The 27,209-nt window shown below is 49.6% G+C and overlaps 1 protein-coding gene across 2 annotated transcripts in view; it reads left to right on the top strand.

The window, feature by feature from the left end:
• Window positions 1-27,209, top strand: part of Mrtf (Myocardin-related transcription factor) — a 228,713-nt gene that overhangs the window by 57,274 nt on the left and 144,230 nt on the right. For both annotated transcript variants that reach the window (XM_077634035.1, XM_077634032.1), the window contains exon 2: window positions 13,424-13,474. Coding sequence is in view for 1 of the 2 variants with exons in the window: in XM_077634032.1 (XP_077490158.1) it covers window positions 13,424-13,474 (51 nt within the window). In the remaining variant the exon portion in view is untranslated. The remainder of the gene's footprint in view (window positions 1-13,423; window positions 13,475-27,209) is intronic.

Raw genomic sequence — 27,209 nt, 5'->3', positions numbered from 1 at the left:
TGCATATATAGTTCACCGAGCAGCACCCTTAGTTCCTTCCTCTTCCCTGAGGTATGAAAGATCTTTGACGCTCCAAACTCTTATAAAAAAGGTCTATAGGCATATTCAATGGTCTTATTGAATTTATAACTTATAGGCTCTTTTGCCTTCCATAGATATTTCATTTTGTCTATTCATAGTCTATGGACTGTCTATAGAAAAAATGTCTGCTAAAAGTGCATGTTCATTACTCTGTAGATTGTCTATAGACTCACTATAGAATTTTATTGCCTATAGACTAGTCTGTAAGATTTTTCTATAGAAAGTCTATAGACTTTATAGACAAATGTCTATGGACAGTCTGTAGACTATATAAAGAAATTTTTGTGCGGGAAGGCTGGTACGTGGTCATGCTACGTGGTACTTCAATATTGCGGAGCCCTCCTTAAGCAAGAACTTGACAGCGGATAAGAAAACACAGCCTTCTGAAAGTAAATTTAACTCCTGCCGACTTCCGCAGCCTCCGACCAGGACCTATGGCAACCCTTTGCTTAGTAGACTCACCTCGTTCTCGCGCCGAATACAGAGCCTTGCGCAGAAGCCGTCAAAATTTATGGCGGTTTATGGCTCGTCGCTAACTTGCATGCATTTCCGGGAGAGGAGAGGTGCTCAACATAAAGAAGCAAAGACACAGAAAACGAACGAACAGAAGCTCAGGCGACGGCCGAGAGAGATTACCTTTCAGCACCTCCTTTTCAGCACGGGGCTTTAGAGTTGCCTGCGCACTTTTCCTTCTGGTCGCATACAGGGGCAATGTGCTGATCTCAGTGAGTATTTTTGTTCCGAAATAAAAATTCGACGCTTTGCCGGAATGAGTGGCGAGACCTATTTCTTCTCGAGCTGCGTGCGGTTCGCGAAAAAAAACAAAACACAGACGCCTAATTCCATTGTGGGTTGGCAATGCGATCGCATTCGAAGCTGTTGATGCCTTTGCTGGAAGTGACTCGTTGAACTCGTGAGACCCAGGATGCTGTTTGCGAGCTCGTCCTGTGCATCGCCTGCCAAGGTGGGCATGTGTACTCTTTCACACAGACGAACCTGTTCTTGTGACGTCACTTTATGCATGGTGGCATCACTTCCCTCCAGCCAATGCGATTTCTTCGTTTTGGTTACGTACTGATGACGTCACTGCCCTCGAGCGAATCCGGATTTTTTTGGACGACGCCTGAAGATCGCCATCGGCTTTTAGAGCGTTAGCTCTACTCACCGCTAAACTCGAGTTTCAGTCCGGTGTGCGCATATGACATTGAAGTGACCTTCACACTTAATAGCAACAGCCCTAAATCAGGTGCCAAAGCATACTTTGACTTTGGCCAATGCGTGGGGTGTGTGCAAATTAGACCCGGGTCGTTTCCAAACCGTTGCCCTCTCCACCCCCGAAATTTGACCTTCATTGATTTGGGCCAAAATTGATGTCCATGCTAATTTGAATGACCTCGATACGATGGTAGCCTCCAAATTTGACTTAATCCGAGTCAAAAACCTTCATAGCAGCCGCAAGCAACAAGTCAAGCCTAGAGGTAAGAAAGATTCAAATCATAGGAGAAGCAAGAACAGCGGTCGCTCGACCATTCAGTGTAACATAGTCAAACCACTGCTAGTTTTTTGCTTCGGTTCGGCTTCAAGGCTACTGCATACAATGAATAAGTTAGGACCCCACGAAAAATAATTTGCTTAGGGTAATAACTCCATGCACACAGGTGGGTTACGCCCACTTAGAATGACGTAACCTTCACGTGACAGATCCTCGAAGGCTCCCACGTCGCTGTCCGCCTGGGGCCCCTTCTCCGTAACGAATCTTTCCGCGATTTAATCCTAGCCCTGGTATCTCCCTCCAAGAGACCAGGTCCATCTCCGGAAAACTCTGAGGCCTGCGTGAGTCTTAGTAGGCCTAGAGAGTGAGGACGAAGTCAAATCAGCACTGCAGGTGCTTCCACCCTTTATGCGTCTGTTTATAGTACTGCCATGAGGACAGGGAAGTGTGGGATGAAACCCGCACTCGTGCCTCCGCACGCAGGCGGCAGGTCCTGGCTTGAGCAACCAGAGCCGGGCGTCAAAACCAAGACACATGGAAAACCGAAACTATGCAACGGCGCGGGTTGTGGTGAGAAATTCGCGATGCCAAATATCTTGTAACTTTAGCGACTAGCACTGCAAACGGTAGTCAGGCTGGCGATGCCATCAAGATTATTTATTGGGAGAACTTGAGCTTCTGGACGGAAGACATTTAGCAGGCGACACCAGCAGCAAGCGCGTGACGTCGTCGTGATGACGTAAGCTGTTGCTCTCGGCCTTGCTATGAGTAATGGTGACTATGGACATTAGAGACAAGGCGCACCAAGCGATAGTAACAATGCTCAACATAGTCTCACAGTCACCGTGCATTTTAAAATTGTTTTCGCAGTAAAACTGAGTCAGCTTGAGGTTCTTCGGTAAAAGATTTCTCCCTCATGAGGGGAAGGCGGGCGCCTTCCAACACCGTTGTCCTTATTAAATCTGCCCATGGCATGAACGTATTGAGTCCGCTCATTCTCTTGACCGGCAGTCGAGTGCCAAAGTGATTGATCCGCACTACGAGAGCATCTAGCCACACATGCAGCATTACGTCATTCCGCGTTCGTGCATCGCGCTGTGCGCGCCCAACCATGGGGTGTACTCTGGCGGATGTCCAAGCTCTGTGCTCTTGACCTAGACCGCGCAGTTTTGGCATGGCTGTAATGCGCAGGACCAACGTCTAGGCCTCGCTAGAGCGCAGTTGATGTGTAACGTGTAACCCGACCTCTGCCGTTCTTGAACATATCCCGTCCCCCTATGCGTACACAACAGACGCACATATTTTTGCTTATAGACGTAACATGTTGGAGAGATTAATGACTTCCGAGATAAATGATGTCGCGAAGACGACACGTACGCTGCTTCATGAAGCAAAAAAAAACTGCTTCATGAAGCAAAAAAAATTGCTTCATGAAGCAAAAAAAACTGCTTCATGAAGCAAAAAAAAAAGTCGCGTTCGACACCGAACGTCCTGCCCGGTCGTGCTCTAGGGAATGTGCTTTTCTTTTTCTTTCCTTTCTCTCCCGCCTTAAATGCCCCTCTCACTCGCCACTCCGAGCCCTAAAGAAGCACCGAAACGCTTGGCAGGACTGCGCAACATTAGGCAACAGCTCCTGTCCGTGCTCGACACGACGGTCACTGTTGACGTTACCGCCAGTGTCAGCTTCCAACCGGTCGACGGCTCGACTTGCTGCCGCTGCGTGGACAATACTGTGGTTCGAAGCAAAAAACAAAAAGAACAAGAATAAGAGTGAAAACCTCCGTTGATGCTTTATAGGTGTAGCGGGCTTGCGTAGGCAGCACCGGAACCGCCTCCTTATCTGGTGGAAAATAAAGTTTGTATCATCATCATCATCATCATCATCATCATCATCAACCGGCCGGAAGCGAGGTGTTGTTAATGACATTAACAGGAAACAAGGCGTAAGCACTCTGAATGGATGTTATATATGCCTGTCACTTTTCCAGTCCGTTCTGGAGTGTTTCCACTCACTCACTCACCCACTCGTTCGTTCCTTCGCTCGCTCGGCCACTGGGTCAATCGGCCTGCCTGCCTGTTTCCCCTCTCCAGCATCCTTCGTCACGATGGGGGGGGGGGGGGGGGGGGGGTTGTCGAACGTGAATGAACGGCGGGGCGAGCACAGCCAGCTACCGTAAGCGAGCGACGCAACGATAAAAAAAAGTAAATGAAAAGAGAAATAAATAGCCGTAGACTGCGGAGACGACGCGGGCCTTACGATAATAAACACTCGGATGGAGGAGCGGATATGCGGGGAGGGCGATCGTGCCGAGCTTGCTGGGGAAGAGGTGGGCAAGGGCGTGCGGAGGAATATTCGGGCAGGCATGCCTCTGGGGGCAAGGACAAATGGCGGGAAAAGAACGATAAGGAAAATAAAGCGTGTGCGGGACTGAGCGGGGCCCGCGAGCCTGCATGCGGGGGTGTGTTTGGATTCGCTTTTAAAGGGTGCGCCTTTTTCCGAGAAGGACTCTTTTTGGGCGTCGCCACCCCACGAGTCGATCGGGACACTGCTGGGGGGGGGGGGGTAGTGCTGAGTAGCGGGTGCAGAAGTAGGGCAACCCCGGTGGAAGCAGCAGGTGGTGCGGCGTAAACTGTTCGGATTGGATCCCTTGTACACTATTTCGCGTCTCTGTGCGTGTGACCGCCGCGGTGGCTGAGTGGTTATGGCGTTCGGCTGCCGGCCCGAAAGACGCAGGTTCGATTCCGGCCGCGGCGGTCGAATTTCGATGGAGGCGTAATTCCAGAGGCCCGTGTGGTGTGCGATGTCAGTGCACGTTAAAGAACCCCAGGTGGTCGAACTTATCCGGAGCCCTTCACTACGACATCCCTCATAGCCTGAGTCGCTTTGGGACGGTAAACCCTCATAAACCATGAACCAAACCTTTGCGTGTGAGCGGTGGAAGTCGAGTGTGAGGGGTAGATAATTTCTTAGCAGCTGGCCTCTAGCTATATTAGCACATGTCACTAAAATTACTTCTTGCTTCTGTTTGTTAACATTGTACTGTGTGTTGTATTCATTAATGATTATTGCGTGCTTGACTAGATCGCGTCACATTTCACCGTACTCTCGTTTAGATTCGTTATCTAATTCCTACGGGCTACCATACAGGATTTACGCGGTAGAGTGCAACAAAAAGGTGATTAATTAACTAAAATGAACTAATAAGCTTTCTTATACTTTCGGGTTTCGGGCTCGTGAGTGAATTGCACAAAGGCGTGCAAATAGAAACTAGCCAGTTTTTAATTTTTAAAATAGGCACCGTGATGCGTTGTAACGAACGCAAAAAATAGAAAGCTTATGAATGTTGTTCAAGCTGGCTTTCCCACATTGCACATTGATACAAATGGCGTTGCTTGAATTAAGTATCGAAGAAGTTTGCTACTGTTTTGACGTAGATGATGGGGGCGTGATTTCTGTGACGATACCACACGCAGGGACGCCAATTTAAAAATGTGCAACGCGGCAAAGCGAACTATCAAAAGCGTATTTTTCGCTCTTCATATTTCGATGCTCAATCCCGTTGGAGAAATTTTACAAATTGGAGTCACCTTCGACGTTGAAGGCCTTTGACCACGTAAATGACGTCCTGCCTTCCATACGGTACCCGCCGCGGTGGCTCAATGGGTAAGGCGTTCGTCTACTGAGCCGGAGTAACCGGGTTGGTGATGGTGGAAACTTTAATGGACGCAGGGGAGTTTGGACGCGCAGGTCCTTGGGCCCCCGCACGGCCCCACTGCACTCAAACGTTCATGTCCCGGAGGCTCATGACGCTGGCAGCCCGGCCTGTGGCGATGGCTTGTTTGGCCGGGTCCTCAGAGCGCAGTAGGGTCTCCCAAGCCTCCCAAGTCGTAAGGTGCTCCAGGCCCCGCGGGGGAGGATCCGCCGGGCAGAGGAAAAGGATATGATCGAGAGTGGCTTTGGGGTGGTGGCAGACGGTACAGGAGGGGTTTGTGTGGACTTGGTGATAGCGCGAGCGTATATAAGGGGAGGGTACGGTGCGTGTTTGGGGCCGCGTCTTAAGTGTCTGGTGATAATTGTCGAGGGAGGGATTGGGTAGGGGGTAGAGCCGACGCTCGGCTTTGCAGGCCTGCGTCAGTTCACTGAAGGAATGCATGCGCTCCCGTGAGAACCCCAGATCGGAGGCCGCCGGTGCCCGGTTGAGAGAACCTCGGGCTAAGCGTTGGCAGCCTCGTTTCCGGGATTCCCGGAGTGGGCAGGCACCCATATGAGCTCCATGTGGCGAGGCGGGTGTGCGGCAAGGGAGGTCAGTATGTGAAATGCAGGTACGTGAACTCTCCGGGTTCGAACCCAGCCGCGGCTGCCGCGTTTCGATCGAGGCGAAATGCAAGAGGTGCCCGTGTGTTGTGCGATGTCAGTGCACGTTAAAGATCCCCAGGTGGTCGAAATTATTCCGGAGCCCTCCACTACGGTGTCCCCCATAGCATGAGTCGATTTTAGACGTTAAAGTTCTTAAACCTCCTAAAAACAAAGAAAAGCTCAAACATACTATGGGGACGCTTGTCAATTTAGGAGTGGAATGCGATAGCATTAGATTTCACATCCGTCGCAGGTTTTCTTGCAACTTCTCTGTTTGTTTGCGTCAGTTTCTTTCCAATTGTTGGTCCATCATGCGCCACATTCAGACTGCTAACTGCAGAGCAGGTATCCGATATGCTGTGATGGTGTCGACATTTGCATACATCATGTTTTTGTCTTCTGAATTTTTATTTCTATTGTCTCCGTTGCTTATTGCCTAGAACTAGATTTTCTAGAATCTAGGTTGCTCACCACCCGATGGGCAGGTTGTGATGACGTCACATGTCACCTGACCTCCTCGACCAGTCAGAGTGGCCTATCAGGGCAGGTTGTGATGGCGTCATGTCACGTGACCTCTCTCCACCAATCAGCGAATTTCGTCTCGGCCATCGGCAGGATTCTGGTGGCACAACTCTAATGCTGTGGTTTCAATAATTTACTATAATCTAGGATGCATCTGAAGTGAGCCCCTAATGTGAGATGACACTCGGGCCGTTACGGTCCACAGCATCGCGACGTCTTAGTGGCGCAAACGTACGGGCAACCGTCGACAGAAGAGAACGAACAGTTGAGAAAAAAAAACGCAAGCGTCACGGGTGGCTGACTCCGCGGTGCTAACGGAAATGGCGCGGAATATCACTCTGGAACACGATGGCGTGAGCGAAGCTCGGGGGTACATGACAAGAATAACAGCGGAGCAGCGAAAGCGGGAACGGCGAAACGAAAAAGGGATAAGAATAAAGCGTTAGAAGCCGCAAAGGAGCAGCGAGGGGGGGGGGGGGGGGTGACTAGAAGGGGAAAGAAAACGAACAAGCATCTCGGCGAAGGCAAACAAGACTGAACGGTGGTTTTCTGCCGCCGTTGGGTTGCCTGCGGCTTCGTGAAGGATGACCGTTTGTCGAGGAGAGCGCCGGAGGAGAGCTCTCTCCGCTCCGTGCCCTCTCCTCCTTCTCCCGTTTTCCTTGCACGGAGGGGGGGGGGGGGGGAGGAAGGGGCGGAGGGAGGCAAATCTAGCGCCGCCGCCTTGCCGTCCCTGCCCAATACCCTCAGCCTTCGAGCCCGGGAACTCCGGATCAGTTGAAAATGGCCAATTTCGCATATATGGACGTTAACTCATTAACGCTACGGCGTTATATCGTTAAGGCGGAGCTCAAGTGCTCCCTCCTATGCTTTTTTTCCCGGTACTTTTGAAAGCAACAGCCCCAAAGGTCCCCTTGGGCGGAAAGCCCCGTCGTCAACGTCGTTGTGACTGGAAAATCCTGATTAGTCCAGAGCGTATAGTGATGTGGAAAAGCTGGTTCGCTGAAAAGAAATAAAGCTGATCAAGGGGAATCGAACCGCTGTCCTTTGGGTCGGGAGCCGGGCACGTTACTTGCACACCCCTACGCAATGTTCGTGCAGTGCGATAAATGGGGGCCCTGAACGCACTCCTCAAACCGCACCACCGCATAGTAGGCGAATTACGTTGCAGAGGCACTTAGTTAATTAAGGTTGATAATTAGCGTTGCCGTTTAATATGGACGGTGATGCCAGCGAGGAATGGTGGGATGTGATTGATCCCCAGCCGGTCGAAATTGCTCGGAGCCCTCCACTACGGCACCTCTTCTTTCACTCCCTCCTTTATCCCTCACTTAGGGCGCGTTTGAGGTGTCCACCGGGATGTGACACAACGGGAAGTGATGACGTCAGAAGGTCATGTGACCTAGCTGATGGGTGGGGCGCCTGCTTTTCTGGAACCGGCAACGCCCACGCAGGGTTCTCCGCTAAATGGCTTATTAATGCAGGCTAGCGAACATCGTTACAGCACATAAAAATGATCCTCATTGCCAAGTTGAGAACTGCAGGGCAATCATCGCCAACCAGTGTATGCTGTAAATCATTAGAGCGCATTTCCCTGGCGGCGAAACGTAGAAGGCGCCTACCGAAACGTGACCTCAAGAACGGAAAAGGCTCCGTGATTGCCGTTTTGAATGTGAATGACAGTGTAACCTCGCCTCAGTGATTCGCGCCCAGGAACAGCGTCAGTGCAGCACACATTACTCGCGAAATCGGCCGCGCGTAGCGACAAGTCTATTTCATCTCAGCTTTTCTATGTTCACAAAAGCATTGTTTTCCGTGCAAGTAGTCTTTTCCCCCGTGAATGCGCTAATCTATGGATAATTTGTCCGCAGTCTGGGATCTTATAAAGATTGTCCCGACTTTCTATACTCTTCTTGTAGAAAATTTCCTACATGTATTTGCTTTTGTCTGTTCATAGTATATAGACCGTCCTGGACAAAAGTGTACTGTAAGCGTACGCCACTCTATGCATTGACATCATGCTATCATCCTGCCGCGATCGGCATGCGAGGGATAGAGGGTTCAGTGCCACGGTGCGGCAAATTCGCGTGGCGATGCTCATAATCATCATGAATGGCTTCACAGATAGGACGACGCGGCTCAGTTCAGGCAGGTTCAGCAGACCTGGCCAGCAAGCCTGGCTCCGAGGTCAGGCATAAAGAAGATTGGTTTTTGGGGAAGTAAATGGCGGTGTATCTGTCTCACATATCGGCTACCTGTACCGTGCCGTTAGGGGAGAGATAAAGGAAGGTCATAGTGGAGGGCTCCGGAATAATTTCTACCGCCTAAAGATCCCCAGGTGGTCGAAATTATTCCGGAGCCCTCCACTATGGCACTTCTTTCTTCCTTTCCTTTTCACTCTCTCCTTTATCCCTTCCCTAACGGCGCGGTTCAGGTGTCCGCCGAAATGTGAGACATACCCCGCCATTTACTTTTTCCAAAAACCAATCTTCTTCTTTATGCCTGGCCTCGGAGGCCATACCTCATACGTACTTCTCGACCGTCGCATGCACTGAGATGTGACGCTATAGTTTGTCCCGTTATCAGCAGCAAAAGGTATTTTTCCTATACGTATAACATGACAATGATAGTTAATGCACTGATTTCGTGTTGCAACCCCCCAAATGGATATCAGTGCTGCGTATTTTAACAGATACAGATCTAACTGTGAAAACAGCGCTTCGCTGCTCATCACGATTGCTCATTGAATATTCGTATAAGTGACGAATATTCTGTAAATTATTCGATTCACATTCCGATTCAGTTCTCTTCGTATTTGATTCGGCTTTTTAGCTAAACTCTGCGCATTCGATTCGATAGCAAAGCTATAGTATAGTCGAAACGCTTTATAGCGAAATATTGTATATAACGAAGTAATGACAGTTCCCCATAGAACCTCTGTTACACGGGCTATACCGAAGCTACGGCAATGAACAAATTGCAGGGCTCTTTCAGCTTCTTCATAATTTTTAAACTTCATTAGTGCGCTACTCATGGGAACGAACAACACTGGGTGCGAAAACCACACATAGACAGGTTTTTTGCGTCCAGTGTTGTTCGTTCCCGGGAGTAGCGCACTAATGAAGTTAAACATGAACCAACTAGGCCTGTTTGCAGCTTTACTTTCATTATAACGAGTTCAACTGTATTCGTATTCGGTTTGAAAAAAAAAAGTACTGTTCGCGAACGCCTATTAATCAATGAACCACCTAGTCGAAATTGCCACTTTACAAGATCTGCTCGGACACGGTCGAAAACAGGATGAACGTAGTGCCTGTAAGTGTTCCATAATTAATAATTCCGAGGACCCGCCGCGGTGGCTCAGTGGTTAGGGCGCTCGGCTACTGATCCTGAGTACCCGGGTCCGAACCCGACCGCGGCGGCCGCGTTTCGATGGAGGCAAAACGCACAAAGGCGCCCGTGTGCCGTATGATGTCAGTGCACGTTAAAGATCCCCAGGAGGTCGAAATTATTCCGGAGCCCTCCCCTACGGCACCTCTTTCTTCCTTTCTTCTTTCACTCCCTCTTTTATTCCTTTCTTTACGGCGAGGTTCAGGTGTCCAATGATTTATGAGACAGATACTGTGCTATTTCCTTTCCCCCCATACCAATTATTTTTATTAATAAATCCGAGGCTTGCAGCTATCTGCCTGCTGCGAGCGCGTTTCTTGTTCTCTTTGGTTTTGGAGTCACCTCAAGGCCTCGTCGCGAGGACGACGTTAACGACGTTTACGGCACGGGAGACAGCTAGTGAACGGTGCATACTCGTACATTGCTAAAGGCGGAAAGGTCAAAGCTGAAGCACTGCTCTGTATTCGGCCCGTTTTGTTCGTTTTTTCCTTTCTTCCTCCTCCTGCGCCTCCTGCTCCTGGGATATTCGCTTGTCTCAGCTCTGGCTGTGGCGCGCCTTCCCGTCACCGCTTGACGAGAGCGCCGACTGACTCGTCAACACCAGGCACCCAAGCGGTGACTAGCTGGCGCCAGGCGTCCCCCCTCTCTTTTCTCCCTTCTCCTCCTCTCTTTGCGACACCTCTTCCTCCTTTGTGTGTATTAACCCCCTCAACCCCTCCATCGCTTTCTCCTTCCTCTATAATCGGCTTGCTAACTCATTTACTTTTTATTGCGGACGACTTCGCACACCCTCCATTGGTCGCGCACCTTCAGTTCTGTTGATTTCCCCTACTCTCATCTTCATCCTCCTCCTCCTCAATGTTTTTCGCCGCCATCTCCACCTCTGCTTATCCAAACCTTCTCTCCCACACCTCCTCCTCCCCACGCTTTTGTTTAGCCTTCTATTATTACCGTCTCTTTCATTCTCGCGAGCCATGGGCGTGCGCGAGTGTCTGTGCGTCTGTGTGTATGCGTGTGTTCGTGTGACAGTGCGTTGTCGCTCGAAGACTTGCCCCGCGCACTCCCCCACCCCCCTCTCGCCCCGGCAACTTTCCCGCCTTGCAGTTTCGCTTCCTCCTCCTCCTCTCTTTATTTCTTCCTCCTATTGCCTCTTTCTGCTTTTTTGCAAAGTCCTTCGCCAACTTCGACTCCGTCTCGTCACCTCCCCCCCCCCCCCTTCCCCGGTCTGTGCGTTGTTTCCAGCCCCTAGAGCCGTGGCGCTGCGCTGCGCGTCGTCTTGGAACCCCCGTCGGTTGCCGTCGCGTCTCTCCTCTTCTCCTTCCCGAGTCGGCGGCGCGCGCGACTCCACTGGAAATAGCGCGCGAACCCGCCGCGCTTCGAGCGGGCCGAAGCTCGCCGCGCGCGCTGCGATGCTTCTGCAGCTGCGGTGTGGCCCGGGGTGTATAGCATACAGTGTAGTTGTAGACTGGCGGGTTTAGTCGGTGAATAATAATAATAATAATACTTGGCTTTTTGGGGAAAAGAAATGGCGCAGTATCTGTCTCATATATCGTTGGCCACCTGAAACGCGCCGTAAAGGCAGGGACAACGGAGGGAGTGAAAGACGAAAGGAAGAAAGAGGTGCCGTAGTGGAGGGCTCCGGAATCATTTCGAACACCTGGGGATCTTTAACGTGATCCGGAGTTCCCGGGTTCGAACCCGACCGCGGCGGCTGCGTTTTTATGGAGGAAAAACGCTAAGGCGCCCGTGTGCTGTGCGATGTCAGTGCACGTTAAAGATCCCCAGGTGGTCGAAATTATTCCGGAGCCCTCCACTACGGCACCTATTCTTCCTTCCTTCTTTCACTCCCTTCTTTATCCCTTCCCTTACGGCGCTGTTCAGGTGTCCAAAGATATATGAGACAGATTTTGCGCCATTTCCTTTCCCCAAAAACCAATTATTATTATTATTATTATTATTATTATTATTATTATCTTTAACGTGCATTGACAGCGCACAGCACACGGGCGTCTTGGCGTTTTGCCTCCATAAAAACGCAGCCGCTGCGGTCGCGTTCGAACCCGGTCGCCGCGGTCGGGTTCGAACCTGAAAGGCAATTTTACACCCTTGTCCAGCAGTGGGCGTAACCATGGGTAATGTGACGATGATGCTGATTCTTATGGCGGCGGTGGTAATGATTATGATGATGATGGCAAGAGTGGCAGAGTTAGTGCGCCTGGAAGAAATGGCTTGCCGCCTTGGCAACTGCTTGAGGTCGGCTTCACCTGACGACGAAGGAGAGAAAGAAAGGAAGAAAGAAAGGAGGAAAGGAGGAAAGAAGCAAAGAAAGACAGAAAGGAAGAAAGAAAAGAGGGAAAGGAAGAAGGAAAGAACGAGAGAACGAAAGAAAGAGAAAAAAGAAAGAAAGCAAGAAAGAAAGAAAGAAAGAAAGAAGGAAAGAAAGAAAGAAAGAAAGAAAGAAAGAAAGAAAGAAAGAAAGAAAGAAAGAAAGAAAGAAAGAAAGAAAGAAAGGATTCTCTGCGTCCCCTCCGCCACACATGCTCGCCTTCGCCGGTGGCCTGAATGACTGCGATTCTGCCGCCGCAGTGCCGACGTCGGTGTTTACAGGGCAGGCTGTGCGATACAAAGAGGCGAAGAGATGTCCATCTGCTGTGACAAGGCACGAGGGAGGGAGGAGGTTTCCGAGAGGGTAAGACGGATGCGAACGGTGTAGTGCTCCAGGGCCCGACGGGGGCATCAGGTACGACGCTCAAGCAAGAGGATATATGGGCTTCCGCGAACGAATTGGGGCGTCAGCAACTACTGCTTTTAAACTGAGGTGCACAGGCAGCTTTGCGAAGAACGTGCTTCGTGCAAAATGACGAAGCCTCGAAGGGACTTTTGTAGCTCGAAGCACGCTCCGGAGGTGGCATCTTGATTTCCACAAAGATCCCCAGGTGGTCGAAATTATTCCGGAGTCCTCCACTACGGCACCTCTTCTTCCTTTCTTCTTTCACTCCCTCCTTTATCCCTTCCCTTACGGTGCGGTTCAGGTGTCCAACGATATATGAGACAGATACTGCGCCATTTTCTTTCCCCAAAAAAACCAATTAAAAACATAATTGTGAGTGACTTTGTTCACAGCTATCAACCTCTACTGAGTCTTTCGAGTCCTCGTCGGCAGCTGAGTGCGCGATGACATTTGGCTGCTGAGCACGGGGTTGTGGGTTCGAATCCCGGCTACAGCAGGTGCGTTTCCTTGGTGGCGAGATAATGCAAAAACGCCTGTGGTTGTTTTACGGAGCCTCATAGTCACGAGGAGAGGCATGCTGCTTGATGGACAGAGGTGAATATAGTCTGGGCAGCACGGCGTGTGCTATGGCGGCGGAATAAAAGAAAATAATAAAATAACAAAAATAGAATAAAAACAAAAGGAAATAAAGATATAAAACAAAAAATGAAAAGGTGTGTGCAGTGGCCAATAGAAGGTGTTTTGCAGTGCTTTGGAAAATAGCCAAGCAGTCGTTAGTGTGGTCAACTTCCTCCTGCAGCCTTCCTCCTGCAGAACTTGACCTGTCATTTTCTTTTTTTTGTTTTGTTTGCAGAAGTCTACCCTTGCAGGGACCTTGACGTCCGGCGCATCACTAAGCTCTCACGTGAGTCCCTTATTTATGCTTTGTACTTGAAATATTCACACGGCTACAAGCTCTCCGCTTTTGGCGATAAAATTACCCGCCCTTAAAAAAATTGATTTAGACAGTTTATAGACTGTCTGTAGTATATAAACAGTCTATAGTCTATAAACTGTCCGTAGAATTCTGTCTATAGAGTCTATAGACTCTCTGCAGACAATCCCTAGAGAACAGTCTATATTGCACTTTATTGCACTTCCACATTCGAGACGGAACCCGTAAATCCTTTCGTTTTTAACATTCATTGCAGCTTACGTCGTGCTCATTTCTCCGAGGACAGTATGATATACTGAAGAGAACAGTTTTAATAAGAACAACAGTGTTAACATAAGTTTTAACAAAGAACGAGATGATAAGCCAGGCGCGACGACATATGTTTTAAGGTAGACGAGCCTGTAGTGTGATACAACGCTGTTTTTCCCCCGTCAAAGGGCCCCCTTCCAGCCAGTGGCGTCGGCTGATTCTCATCCGCCTGTTAGCGGGACAATGCAGGGAGTGGCAGATGAAAGGGGATAATACCCTCCTTCATGGTCGGGGATAGTATACCGTCCCTGCAATTGTCACGCTAGAAGGTTGTTGAGAATCGACCGACGCCATTGGCTGGAAGGGGGTCCTTTTTCATTCTTGAGTTGTATCCGAATATTGCGGTAAAGTTCTGTCCTGCGCCACTTTCAGCGTCTTCTCTTGCACAATAATGTTTTTAAGAGAATTAGTTGAAGTTGACTATAATCTCTGATGTATGCTGTGACTGTGGATTGTAGCCCAACATCCAGAGCGCATAAGAAGAAGGTGCAACTGCGCAGCTCCTGAGATCTGTATAGCCTCTTCCGTTGTCCATTGTCTTTTCTACTAGGGCCAAGTTACGTCATTTTAACGCGCCCATACATCTGCCTAAAATCACTGAAAACTTATTCAATTACGGTATCTACCATGACGCGACGTGTGAGTACATTGGTAACAAAAGACAGCACTGATAAGCCATTGAAACGCAATCTTTCGCCCAGACAAGGCGTCTTCCTGATGCTGACCCTCACTCACGGCGTCCAGCTTCTTAGAGGTCGCTACCTAGGTCGGGCTCACTATAGCTGTCCATGCTTTTATCAGTGACGATGCTGGTGATGATTAGTTTTAATCACGAAAGAGCATCTGTGGCTAAAGAGCGCCATGGTGCAAGGCGTCTTTCGTTTGCACACGGTGGGATCGAACGCACATTTCGCCCCAGAAAAGCCAAGTACCAGGCCTCAGAAAACAAGTTTGAGGAAAACGGCGCAGTAAGTGTCTCACTTCTTGATAGATACCGCAACCGCGCCGTAAGGGAAGGCAAAATTAGGAAGTGAAATAAGGAAGAGAGAAATAGGCGCCGTTATGGGAGGCTGCGGATAAATTTTGACCGCCCTGGTCTACCCGCCGTGGTGGTTCAGTGGTTAGGTGCTCGGCTACTGAGCCGGAGTTCCCGGGTTAGAACCCGACTGCGGCGGCCGCGTTTCGGTGGCGGCTAAACGCGAAGGCACCCGTGTGCTGTGCGATGTTAGTGCACGTTCAAGATTCACAGGTAATCGAAATTACTCTGGAGCCCACCGCTAAGGCGTCTCTTTCTCTCTTTCTTCTCTTAGTCCCTCACCTATCCCTTCCCTTACGGCGCGGTTCAGGTGTCCTCCAAGATGTGAGACAGATACTGCGCCATTTGCTTTCCCGAAAAACCAATTTTCGATGTCAGTGCACGTTGAAGATCCCCAGGTGGTCGAAATTATTCGGGAACCCTCCACTACGGCACCTCTTTCTTCTTTCACTCCCTCCTTTATCCCTTCCCTTATGGCACGCCACGCTTCAGGTGTCCAACGATATATGAGACAGATACTGCGCCATTTCCTTTCCCCAAAAACCAATTATTTACCACCCGGGGCTTTCTAACAAGCACTGACATTACACAGGATAAGGACGTCTTATCAATTTCGCCTCCATCAAGGAATGGCTTTTGAGAAAAGGAAAGGGCGCAGTGACTCCTTCACTTCTCGATGGATACCTCAATTGCTTCCTCAGGGAACTGATCAAGGAGGGAGTGAAATAACGGAGAGAGAAACAGGTGCCGTAGTGGGAGGCTAGCTCTGGATAATTTTCGACCACCTGGGGTTCTGTAACACGTTCTGGCATCGCACATTATACGGGCATTTCAGTGCGAAAGCATCTACTGCACGTGGTCAAACCCAACCAAGAATCTGGTGGCTTGCATGAGCTTGAGGGTGCAGAAATCAAATGAATGTGGCCGCGACTGTGTTTCGGACGCGTGGCGGAGCGAACGGATAAGCTTCGCTGGCCACTGCGCGAGAGCACTGTGCTGTCGCCGCAGCCGATCACGCCTCGTGTTGTTGTTGTTATTGTTGTTGCCTCAAATACGATGGCACATACCCACGATGTGGGATTGGCCAGGGTTTGGTGCAGATACAAACAGGAAAATTCTCATTCACGTTTATCTCAAGCGGCTCATAAATTGAGAGGACTCTGAGAGAAAAAGAAAATCACGAATTTTGCGAGAGGTTGAGGAAACCGGAATGAAAATCAAGGAAACAAAGCTGTGCGAGTAGAATAACTCGCGTGTTAAATCGTGTTAAACAGCGATACGCTCGCGCTGTGCGTTGAATATCGTCGTCTTCGTCAACTTCCATCTGCGGCGCAAACAGATCAGATCAGCTTAACCTCGATCAGAGCTTGACCTTAGTATAATATCGTCGCCAGACATGCCGACGACCCAGCAAAGTGAAACCATGAGCCGAACAGACTAAGCACACGATTTCGCACGTCTATTCGGTTTAACTACGTCAAAAATCTACCACATTGTTGCATTAAAACTTAAACATACTGTGCATAGAAATACACCCTTTTTAAGTGTAAATGATCCTTATATCACTGCCCTGCCCAAGAAGCTACCAATCCTCTGACCGTTCCTTACTAACGTCTACCTCGAATTCATCCAGATTGCCCTCTTGATCCCTCAAACCTATCTGCTCTAGGGTGCTGACAGTATACCTGCCCCGACATAGCAGTGACTAGAATCACTGTATAAAACTTATCAAATGACTCCAACAGTGGAGCAGTCGCAGCGCCGCCTGTGCACAGCGCGTTTCCTGTGGGAATAATAATAATAATAATAATAATAATAATAATAATAATAATAATAATAATAATAATAATAATAATAATAATAATAATAATAATAATAATAATAATTGGCTTTTGGGGAAAGGAAATGGCGCAGTATCTGTCTCATATATCGTTGGACACCCGAACCGCACCCTAAGGGAAGGGATAAAGGAGGGAGTGAAAGAAGAAAGGAAGAAGCAGCGCCGTAGTGGAGGGCTCCGGAGTAATTTCGACCACCTGGGCATCTTTAACGTGCACTGACATCGCACAGCACACGGGCGCCTGGCAGTGATGCCACTTTTCGGGGGTTGGGTCTGCTAGCCTGGGCACAACGCCCGCAGAGAAGCTGCTCAATCCAGCTTGTTTACTTAGATGTGCTGCTTAGATGCTGTGTACTCCCACACAAGCACGTTCAGTGCCGGCCAAGCTAGCTGAAGCATCTGCGGCTAACTGGGGACTGAATTAAGGCAGATTTCGTTATTTCATACGCGCTCAAAGTACAAACAATAAAGGACTTTTTGTACGTATTCGAAGGAGGCGTACGGAGAAAGGGTTTATGCTGATAGGACCCGTATGGAGCCTTGCCCGCAGGCATTCTTCGGTTCTGTGTATATTACGCTGCGACCAAACACAAACGGATCTGAACTTACCCGCTTGGCTTATGTGGATATCATAGTTTGAAGCAATGGGCTCCGAACTTACCCAGTTTAAAAATTTTCTTCGTCATATCGATTAGTAAATGCTTTACACGTTGTTTTCATTCGGTTGATGGAGGCTGTAGAAGCGTACGTTTCCTTTCCTTATATCCGGTAACTCGGTGCTGACCGTTTCGTCATACAGTGAGGGTAACCTTCAAAAGGGTTGGCTAACGCCTTTTCTGTTGCGATGATTTGCCCGCGAACGCGGCTGCGGTCTTTCAATGAACCGCACATAGACTGGTTTTCACAACTAAGGTCCCTTGTCACCTAAAGTCGTCAGCTGTGTAGCTTCCATGAAGTTCGATGCCACTTTGTGTGAGACAAAAACTCAATTTTGACCCGTCAGATATAGTAGTGATGATTCATTTCGCGAACCGAAAATTCCCCCAATTAGACCCAAAATTCGCTATTTCAGCTGGGCCTTCTTTTCCTACAGTAGCTTGAAACCCCTGTCGATTTCGAAAAAGTGAGAAAGTTTCGGCTCTTAAAATTCCCTGAAAATCCTCAAAAATTCCATTTTCGCCAAATTTCGTCCCTAAAATTCCCCGAAGGAGGGAAAATTCTCCCCCAACGGAAGAAAGGTCACTTGAAGAAAGTGTGAATGGGGCAGGGATGCTGCATTGCAAGGACCCTGCCGCGCGTCCCAGAAGCCACGTCCGCCAGACAGCTGGCCCGTAACCGTGCATGCATAATGGGTCAGCGGGTATAAATCAACGGCCCAATTAACCCCGTCTCTTTCGCGCGCATTTCGCCTCCTGGCGCTGCGAAGAGTTATACAAAGTAGAGGTTAACGCAGCCTTGGCATGTCTCCCTCCACACTTCCTCCTCCTCTTATCCACCCCTTTCTTTGCTTGCCTTCTTCAAGTTTTCTTCTTCTCTAAATGCGTTCACCGCGTATTATTTTTGGTCGCTCAGGGGTTTATTTTACTCGGAGTGGCAGGAAGGGGGGGGGGGTGAGAGGTACAAGGCTCGACGTCCCGAATGTGCTCCGAGTCGCCAAGAAGTAATACATCGTGCTAGTTTGGCGTGGGTCGGCGGGGTGAAGAGGGCAGTTGTAGCCCCGTGTTTAAATTCACGTTGTTTACGGGTCACGTTGGGCGACATCAAAGCGGGCGTTGTACCGAGCGCTCAGGATGAGGGCCAAGATGAAAGCCAACTTTACGGGAAGCCAGCGACAACCGCCCCCCCCCCCCCCTCCCTCCCCCTTCCCGCTGCACCGGCAGTGCCCGAAAACGCGTTATGCGCGTTCTTCGTCGAGCAGTTGCACTTGACGCGCCTTACGACTAGGGTGTTATATAACTCTCTTTAACTGAAGACATTGTACAACTCTCGTACCTGACAAAAATTATAAAATAAAGTGACCGGACGTTTAGCTTTGTGCTATACTGCGAATAGCAGTGTCACCTGGGATTGCTTGTCAAAGTGCTTAGTTTGATTTGATTTATATGGGTGTAACTTCTTAAAGCGATTCAGTCTATGAGGGACGCCGTAGTGAAGGGCTCCGGAAACTTCGATCACCTGGGGTTGTTTAACATGCACTGACATCGCACAGTGCACGGGCCTCTATAATTTCGCCCCCATCGAAATTCGACCTGCGCGGCCAGGATCGAACCCGCGTCTTTCGGGTCAGCGCCATAACCACTCAGTCACCGCGGCGGCTGCAAGGAGTGCTTAGTAACTCTGGGTAGGGGTGTGCGGGTAGGGGTGTAGGGTTGTCTTTCGTCATGCACCATCATGCGCCACGCCCGGTGTGGCGCACAGTCGCACACCTGTGCATGTAGCCGGTATTCATGTGACGTCACGGGCGCCATTTTGTTCTCCGACGCACAGCTTCAGCAGTGCAGGTCAGAGCAGAAGGCGATAATCCCTTTAGAGTCGCCCACAGTCTTTCGCGGTGCTCCGCAGACAACAAAATGGCGGACACTGCGACGTCAGTGAGTACATCCTATAAGGTGCAGCGACATGGAGTGACGGGGGGGGGGGAGGTGTGTGAGGGGGGGGGGGAGACTAGGGCGCGACGTTGACAGTGCTGGAATTGCCGGGAGCAGCAACTAGTCATGTGGTATGGGGGTGCAGCGTGCGTGGATAACGACGACATGATTACGAGGAAGGCCGCCCATACAGCTTTCGCTGTAACGCTAACATTCTTTGCCATTCTCGTTCCAAGTTTAAGAGAGCACGTTGTTTGCCGAATCGATAGTTCGTTATCACGTAGCTTCCTGCGCACACACAAACGAGTACAGGAAGGGAACACAACAAACGCACCAAGTCAAGATCTGTGGAGGCAGATGCCTTAGTTACGGCCATTACTTACATTCATTACCAGTAGATCGCAATAGGTTCGCCTGCTTCTTTAGTCTCGACAGGACATCTATAGTTCCTCCTATAGGTCGAAAAAAGTCTTTTTCAATACTGTCTGTTATTTTCAGCCTTCTTCATCGGATGAAGCGTCGCGTCGCCCCCATTACTGTTATTGGCGTTATTGACAACGCCTCTGTCGCCGTGGAGAATTCTAAGAACGGAATAACCTGGAATGCAGATAATTGTGTTGTACTCGTCTTCACTGACGTTTGGGACAATGCCTCTAGCATGGCAGCGAACAGGCGGTGGTGCTGTCTTGTATGAATTGGGAGTGCGAAGGGCACAGCTATGGCTACGTGAGCAGCGGCAGCACTTGATGGCCGGGCGTCGTTTAGATCCGATATACGCCGCTGTCCTTAACAAGGGAGCGTTTGCTGTAAGGATTATTTTTGCTATTCTTTTACTTCGATGCCGCTGGCGGGTCTTCTCTTCGATGCAGCAGCTGACGAATGGCGTTGACGTTGCTTCTGTGGCTTTCAGTCGACGTCACAAGCAGCAGCAACCAATGGTAGAAGAGCTGAACAATGAATAGGAGAAAGGACGACCGCAGGAAGCGTAGCTGGCTCTGTAGCCAAGGAAAACCTCCAGAACTGATGTCTTAGATCCAGCCAAGATCCCATTTGTTACGCATTCTGGAACGGCCTATAGGGCGCTGTTACAATGCATTAGGCCTAGCTAAGCCTAACAGTTAAACTTAGGCCTTTTTTAAAGAAATATTTTAGGCGCTGTGGGCAAGTTTACCTTTACCGGCTACTAACCATCCTATAGCGGATTACCAGAGGGAAGGCAGGCGTTCAGCGGTGCTTGCCTGAAACTTCAGAAAAACAGAGCTGTTCGGCTCTCAACAATGAACAGATGGCAGTGTGTCTGGCAGTATACCTTCAGACGTAATATATAGTGTAGATGCGGTATAAAGGTAGTGTAGTACATTCCGATGTGTTTGGGAGTAAACTCCCAATGTGGAGTGTTTTTAATTATGGAATAGTTACTCATTAACGGGGAAATTTTTTCTTCAACTGCGGAGCCTCTGAGAAAGCTGTAAAGCTTCCCTTTGCTGTCGTGCGGTGGCGCTCCGACGTATGCTAATGAGCATTTAGTTTCTAGTTAGTATAGTATAGCTTGTCATGGCTGAGCTTGTGCATCAGTCACTGCGCTAGTGGCAGGCTGTTATTCATGAAATGGGGCGCATTGTCGAGAGCTGGTGATGTCTCCTCTTCACCCAGGAGACAGTCCGCTACGCTGGTATCGCTGCCTACATGTGCGCGTTGACCTTGATCGGAATGCTGTCAAGCGTTTTTTTTTCTCATTATATCTTTTCGCGCGTCCTCCCAAAGCCTCGAATCCCTTGTTTTGCCTGTCAGTGCGTCGCTGTCTCTGCCCCACTTCTGTTTGTAGTGAATGCGTTTCGGCGCCATTCGTATAAACAAGCAGAGTCTGTCGCTCGCGTCTCGCACTCCGTGCAGAGGTTCTGGCTCGCGGCCTTCCGGGACGACTGTCGCTTCCGCCGCAGCCATTCCCCTTTGGCACCGCGTTCTGTTGACGAGTCCCCGTCCAACCCAAAGAACACGGCGACGTCCGATTGATCCGAGCCACTCGGGCGCCATTCACCGGTCGGCTCCCTCAAAGGGTGCCGCCTCAGTACGTGCAGCCAGGTCGCCGGCGATGTTTTTTTTATGCGGCAGTGACGACCTGGGTGGCAGCCTTTGACACATCTGGATGTCAAGAGGTGAGAAATCATAACGTGCGAGGTATGAATTGGTCTGTGTTCCACGGAAGGCATGGGTCGCTATCAATGTGTGCGTGGTCTTGACACGACTTTCGAGACATCGGAAACCGCACAACGAAATTTATTATGTTTTCATTGTATTCTTATTGTGTTTTCATTGTATTCTTATTGTGTTTGCATTGATAAATCAAGAATTTGAATTTGAAAATGTGGGCTCCCCTCGCGGCTTATTCGCGCAGCTTCGGAATCGCATAGACATTTTGTTTAGCTGTCTCAGCCATGTCCACGGTGGACCTGCCGATTCGGATTGCAAAAAAGGCAAAATGCAGATGATCCGTGATAGGTGGCTATCAGCTTACGGCTGACAGCGACCTGAGTAGCTCATTCAACGGCCCGGGTTTGAACGGCCAGCTGTGAGCTGAATAACACGGCCTCCAATTGCCCGAGAGTAGGAACTTGTATTAGAGATTCCGGTGGCAGCTCCTCTTTACAGTTCCACAATATGTGATCGTAAGCGGCTATTTCGTCATATATATATAGTGTATATTCCGGGTAGTAATTACCGGGATGCAATTTTGATAGTAAGTAAGGAGTCACCGCAGCGGTGGCCTAGTGGTTTGACCATCCGCCTCGCATGCGGGAGGTGCGCGGTTCGATCCCCAGTGCCGCCGGGTACCCACCAGTGATACAATGGGTACAAGCTTTCCCCTGGTCTGGTGCCCGGCTTATTCAGGGTGAAATGCTTTGGAAACAGGTCTTTGACCCCACCTTGAGAAGACGAAAAAAATACCTCGTGCCATGGCGCTCTTTGGCCCCCGGTGCCCTTGCACCATAAAAATTCACAATCATCATCAGTAAGTAAGGAGTCATGAAGGATCGCGTCTGGAGTCGCCTCCAGGTAGTCTCCCGCTCCTTATCTGAAGTTTTGTCTGGAAGGGGGAAGATCATCCTTTCTAGTTTAAAATGATTTAAAATGATTAGTAATGTCGTGATATGCAGATTTCCGGATTCACGTTTGCACCACTTGAATATTCATACTTTTGTTAGGCTCCCGGTTTCCGAGAACTCTGGTAGTCGGTGGTGTACAGCCGTACGCGCGAACGCATGGCAGATAGTCTGGAACCCTATTGTGGCGATACGCGGCGGCTATTTTTCGCAACGTGGTAGAACGCGTTCTGCTGCCTTGCCTGCTTCAGGAAACTTTGGGTCGCACCTGCCTTCCCAGTTTGTTTCTGAAAGCTGACGCCGCATATAATTATAATATTAATTGGTTTTGGGGGAAAGGAAATGGCGCAGTATTTGTCTCATATATCGTTGGACACCTGAACCGCGCCGTAAGGGAAGGGATAAAGGAGGGAGTGAAAGAAGAAAGGAAGAATTGGTGCTGTAGTGGAGGGCTCCGGAATAATTTCGACCACCTGGGGATCTTTAACGTGCACTGACATCGCACAGCACACGGGCGCCTTAGCGTTTTTCCTCCATAAAAACGCAGCCGCCGCGGTCGGGTGCCGCATATCGCGACAATTAGGGTTTGAGGTTATCTGCCGCGCGCTCGCGCGTTCCCTTTCACAAAGCTTACGACTGTACATACTTCGACCCGCCGCGGTGGCTCAGTGGTTAGGGCGCTTGGCTATTCATCCGAAGTTACCGGGTTCGAACCCGACCGCGGCGGCTGCGTTTTTATGGAGGCAAAATGCTAAGGCGCCCGTGTGCTGTGCGATGTCAGTGCACGTTAAGGATCCCCAGGTGGTCGAAATTATTCCGGAGCCCTCCACTACGGCACCTCTCTCTTCCTTTCTTCTTTCACTCCCTCCTTTATCCCTTCCCTTACGGCGTGGTTCAGGTGTCTAACGATATATGAGACAGATACTGCGCCATTTACTTTCTCCAAAAACCAATTATTATTATTATTACATGCTTCAACGTGTAGTGCCATCGTCATCATCATGTTGTTCTTCGTCTCCGACCTCTTCTTTTATCATCACAATGTTCATCATATCTTTGTCGTCTTGTTTCTCCATCGTAACATCTCCTTATTTTACATCATCATCATCATGTTCGTGGTGATTTTATCTCTTCCTTTTCCCATCATTTCTGTACTCCCTGCCTCTGTGCTCCCTGCTCCGAGCCAGAAAGGTCGCCTTCTTCCGGCTGTCCTCTCTCCGCCTCTCTCTAAAGATCACACAACTCTTTCTCGCCCTCTAACGTCGCCGCGTGATTTCTCTCTCCTTCCGTTGTGACCTTCCTCCTCGCATCGTCTCGGGACCCGCGACGCGGCCGCGAATGAACCGAGGTCATGCTCTCACGGCTGCTGCCAATTCTTGTTCACGCCGCCACGCTGAGAAGGCGTCGCCGCTTTCGGCCGCAGCAGCCGCCGGGGTCCTTGGGCTAGCTGCCTTGTCTCTCTGTTGGCGCCAGGTTGCGTCGCTGTCGCTTCAAATTGGGCAGCGTTGTTCGCATAGTAAGTGGCTGTGCTTCGTCGATTTACCGGACATTCCGGCAATCAATCAATCAACCAACCGATCGATAGACCAATCAATCAATCAGTGAACAGATCGCCCAATCAATAAATCGATCGATCCACTAATCAATTAATCGACCCACCAATCAATCAATCGATCGATCGATCAATCAATCAATAGCTTATGACTAATGCGAACAAGCAGGCGGACAGAAACAAAGACAACAGTGGCACAAAATGCATAGTAGAGGCGCTGTTGCTCACAATAATTTCGGAGGTCATCACTAATTAGTATTAACGCGATGACGCTGCAGATTATTTTCCCGTCAGGAACATGGCTGACAACGCCAGTTAACCTGGCTGCTAGGTGGCGTTTGCTGCATTATTTGTCAAGGCTATAGCGTCAGAATGCACATCAGCAAAAAAAAGTTTCGTCGGTCGTGAAACCAGCTGATTGGCTGGAAGGGAGTGACGTCACCAGACCAGATAATTCCTATTGACTGGCGGCAAATGACGTCACCAGATCGGATAATTCCTATTGACTGGAAAGGAGGGACGTCACCAGAGCGGAAGGGACAATTATACGTCTCTGACGCCACCTTGAGATACTTATGGCAAAACCTCTAACCAGCTTCTAGATGTCCCGAAAGGGATGTCCGGCTGTACTCAGACAGACGTGTAGACACCGCCATGCACGAATGACACAAAACTGTACGTAAAGCCATCAACAGCCTCTAATGCTTACGCATTACCAACAGATAATCTAATTAGAGTCCTTGTAAATTTATTTTCAGTTCATTTTTGGATAGTTTGTACCGGCGTAAGAGCAGGCGCCTTGGTGACAAACCAGAAGCATAGCGAGAACCTAACCAGTGTCAGTAATCCGCTTAACACCCCTTGCTTCGGCCTGCGCCATTGAAACTATGCTTGGTTCACCATCATAGCGTCGGCGACCTCAGATGCAAGCCATCAATTCACTCAATGCGCTTGATCCTTCACTCACTTGGTTAATCGACGATCTGAATTAAGGGGAATTGGATGAACTGTAAACAAATGGGTTCACTGACCTTTCCTAAACAGTAAAGTTGGCGCTTTCACCAGTGTCTCATGTGAGGTGACGTGGTCCAGCTGGACAGGACAGAGGTCCATACGGGCAGGACAGCGGGGACTACTTTTGCCGACGTCCCTTATGGAGTCACGTGGTCTAGTTGGGCCTGAGAGTCGGCGCTAGGGACAGGAGGTTTTACAGAACTATCACTGTTGCCCGGTAGGAGAGAGACGCGTGCGGAAGTGCATTAGCGCGGAGTATATTATAATCCCGGAAATCATAGAGGCAAAATAAACAGGTAGTGGCTTTCTTTTATTAAATTAATAGTATAAAGGAAGGAAACGACTTTTGATAACCCCAGCATCTGCCATCGATACTGAAGCACCAGAGCTGGGGCAGCGGAAATAAAGGACAGCAGGCAGAATGGAGAAATGAAATGAAAGAGGTGAGGGGACACGGAGAAAGGATAGGGAAAATATGGAGACAGACAGGAAAGAAGCGCGAATCTAGGAACAAACTCACGTTGATAACATCTTAGCCGAAATAAAGGGGAGCAGATGTATAGGGCAGGGCATGCGATGCGTAGGCAAGATACTGATGTTCCCTCAGAGCAACGGTGTGGGTTCCCACAGTGGGCATGCGTGTATTTGTTTTATTGGTTTTTGGGGAAAGGAAATGGCGCAGTATCAGTCTCATATATCGGCGGACACCTGAACCGCGCCTTAAGGGAAGGGATAAATGAGGGAGTGAAGGAAGAAAGGAAGAAAGAGGTGCCGTAGTGGACGCCTCTCCGGATCAATTTCGACCACCTAGGGATCTTTAACATGCACTGACATCGCACAGCACATGGGCACCTTTTGCGTTTCGCCTCGATCGAAACGCGGCCGCCGCGGTCGGGTTCGAACCCGGGAACTCCGGATCAGTAGCCGAGTGCCCTAACCACTGAGCCACCGCGGCGGGTGGGCATGCGTGTAGCAAGGGGAGATACAGAGCTAGGCTGGTGGATTAGATTGAGGAGTGGCCGCCGCTCTCACACGACCGGGCTAATTGGATGGGTATGTGAGTGGACTTCGTCCAGAAATGCACGTAATTATGATGGTATAGGTGATTAACGAAAATCAAAAAAAGGAAACACACTTGAGCGGGACACTAAATCAGGGAGGGTAAATCGCAGTCTTTTAGGTCAACGCCTATGCTACGCCGCCAAGGATATCAGCGGCCAGAGGGGACCGACGCGAGGGCTGCCGAAACACTGAACGAGTTTATTCCCGGTGCATTCTTCTTACACCTCACAACGCGACAACATTGCGTATACAAGAACTAGTCATCATCAGAAACAGCATGACTTCGCCCAATGCAGTGCAAAGGCCTCTCCAGTTAACCCGTCCTGTGCCAGCTAAGGCCAACTTATCGACGCAAACGTCTTTAACTCTTTCGCCCACCTAACTTTGTGTGCCGCTCCACCCTGCTAGGCTTGCGTAACAAAAGTAAAAACAGCGCTAATTTTTACACAAACCACTCAGAAAGAGCAGAGAGGACTGGCGCTGTCTGATCTTTCTGTGTGGTTTGTGTAAAAATTAGCGCTGTTTTTACTTTTGTTAGACAATGTTACACCAACTAGCCCAGCAAGAGGTACTGTTAGGCTTGCGTTCTCTTGGAATCCAAGCTCGCATAGACGGTGGCGCCAGCTTTCCCTCTAGGCACTATTCAGAGACTCTGGCCGTAACCAGGCTGATAATGATCATGATTGTGGGGTTGGTCCTCGAGTGGACGTTATCTGGTTGATGGTGAGGGTAATTTTAGAAAAGGATCCTGCCGATGTCAGTGATGCACGCTAATACCTTTCTGGGTCCCGGGTTCAAGCTGCTTCGTCTCCGAACGCACAGGGGCTGCATGGAAGCGATGTTGCGGACACCACGCCTGGATCACTTGGTGCGCACGACAAACGGGCAGCTTATTGTAATTGACCGCAGCTAATTACACAAGGGGAAGTTAAATGACTTGCATACAAAGTAACAGATTCGAGGAAGTGGAAGAGGGACTGCTTTGATGAACGCAAATGGAACTAACTCGTTACGTGCGATCACCCCGCCAGCCCTTGCCTCTGTTGTCCCCCTCTCCCTTCCTAGTAATAATAATTGTTTTTTTTGGGGGGGGAAGGAAATGGCGCAGTATCTGTCTCATATGTCGTTGGACACCTGAACCGCGCCGTAAAGGATAAAAGAGGGAGTGAAAGAAGAAACGAAGAAAGATGTGCCGTAGTGAGG

The sequence above is a fragment of the Amblyomma americanum genome, chromosome 8, assembly GCF_052857255.1.
Source record: "Amblyomma americanum isolate KBUSLIRL-KWMA chromosome 8, ASM5285725v1, whole genome shotgun sequence".
NCBI lineage: Eukaryota > Metazoa > Arthropoda > Arachnida > Ixodida > Ixodidae > Amblyomma > Amblyomma americanum.
The sequence above is the reverse complement of the archived record's forward strand: the minus strand, read 5'-3'. Positions and strand labels throughout refer to the sequence as shown.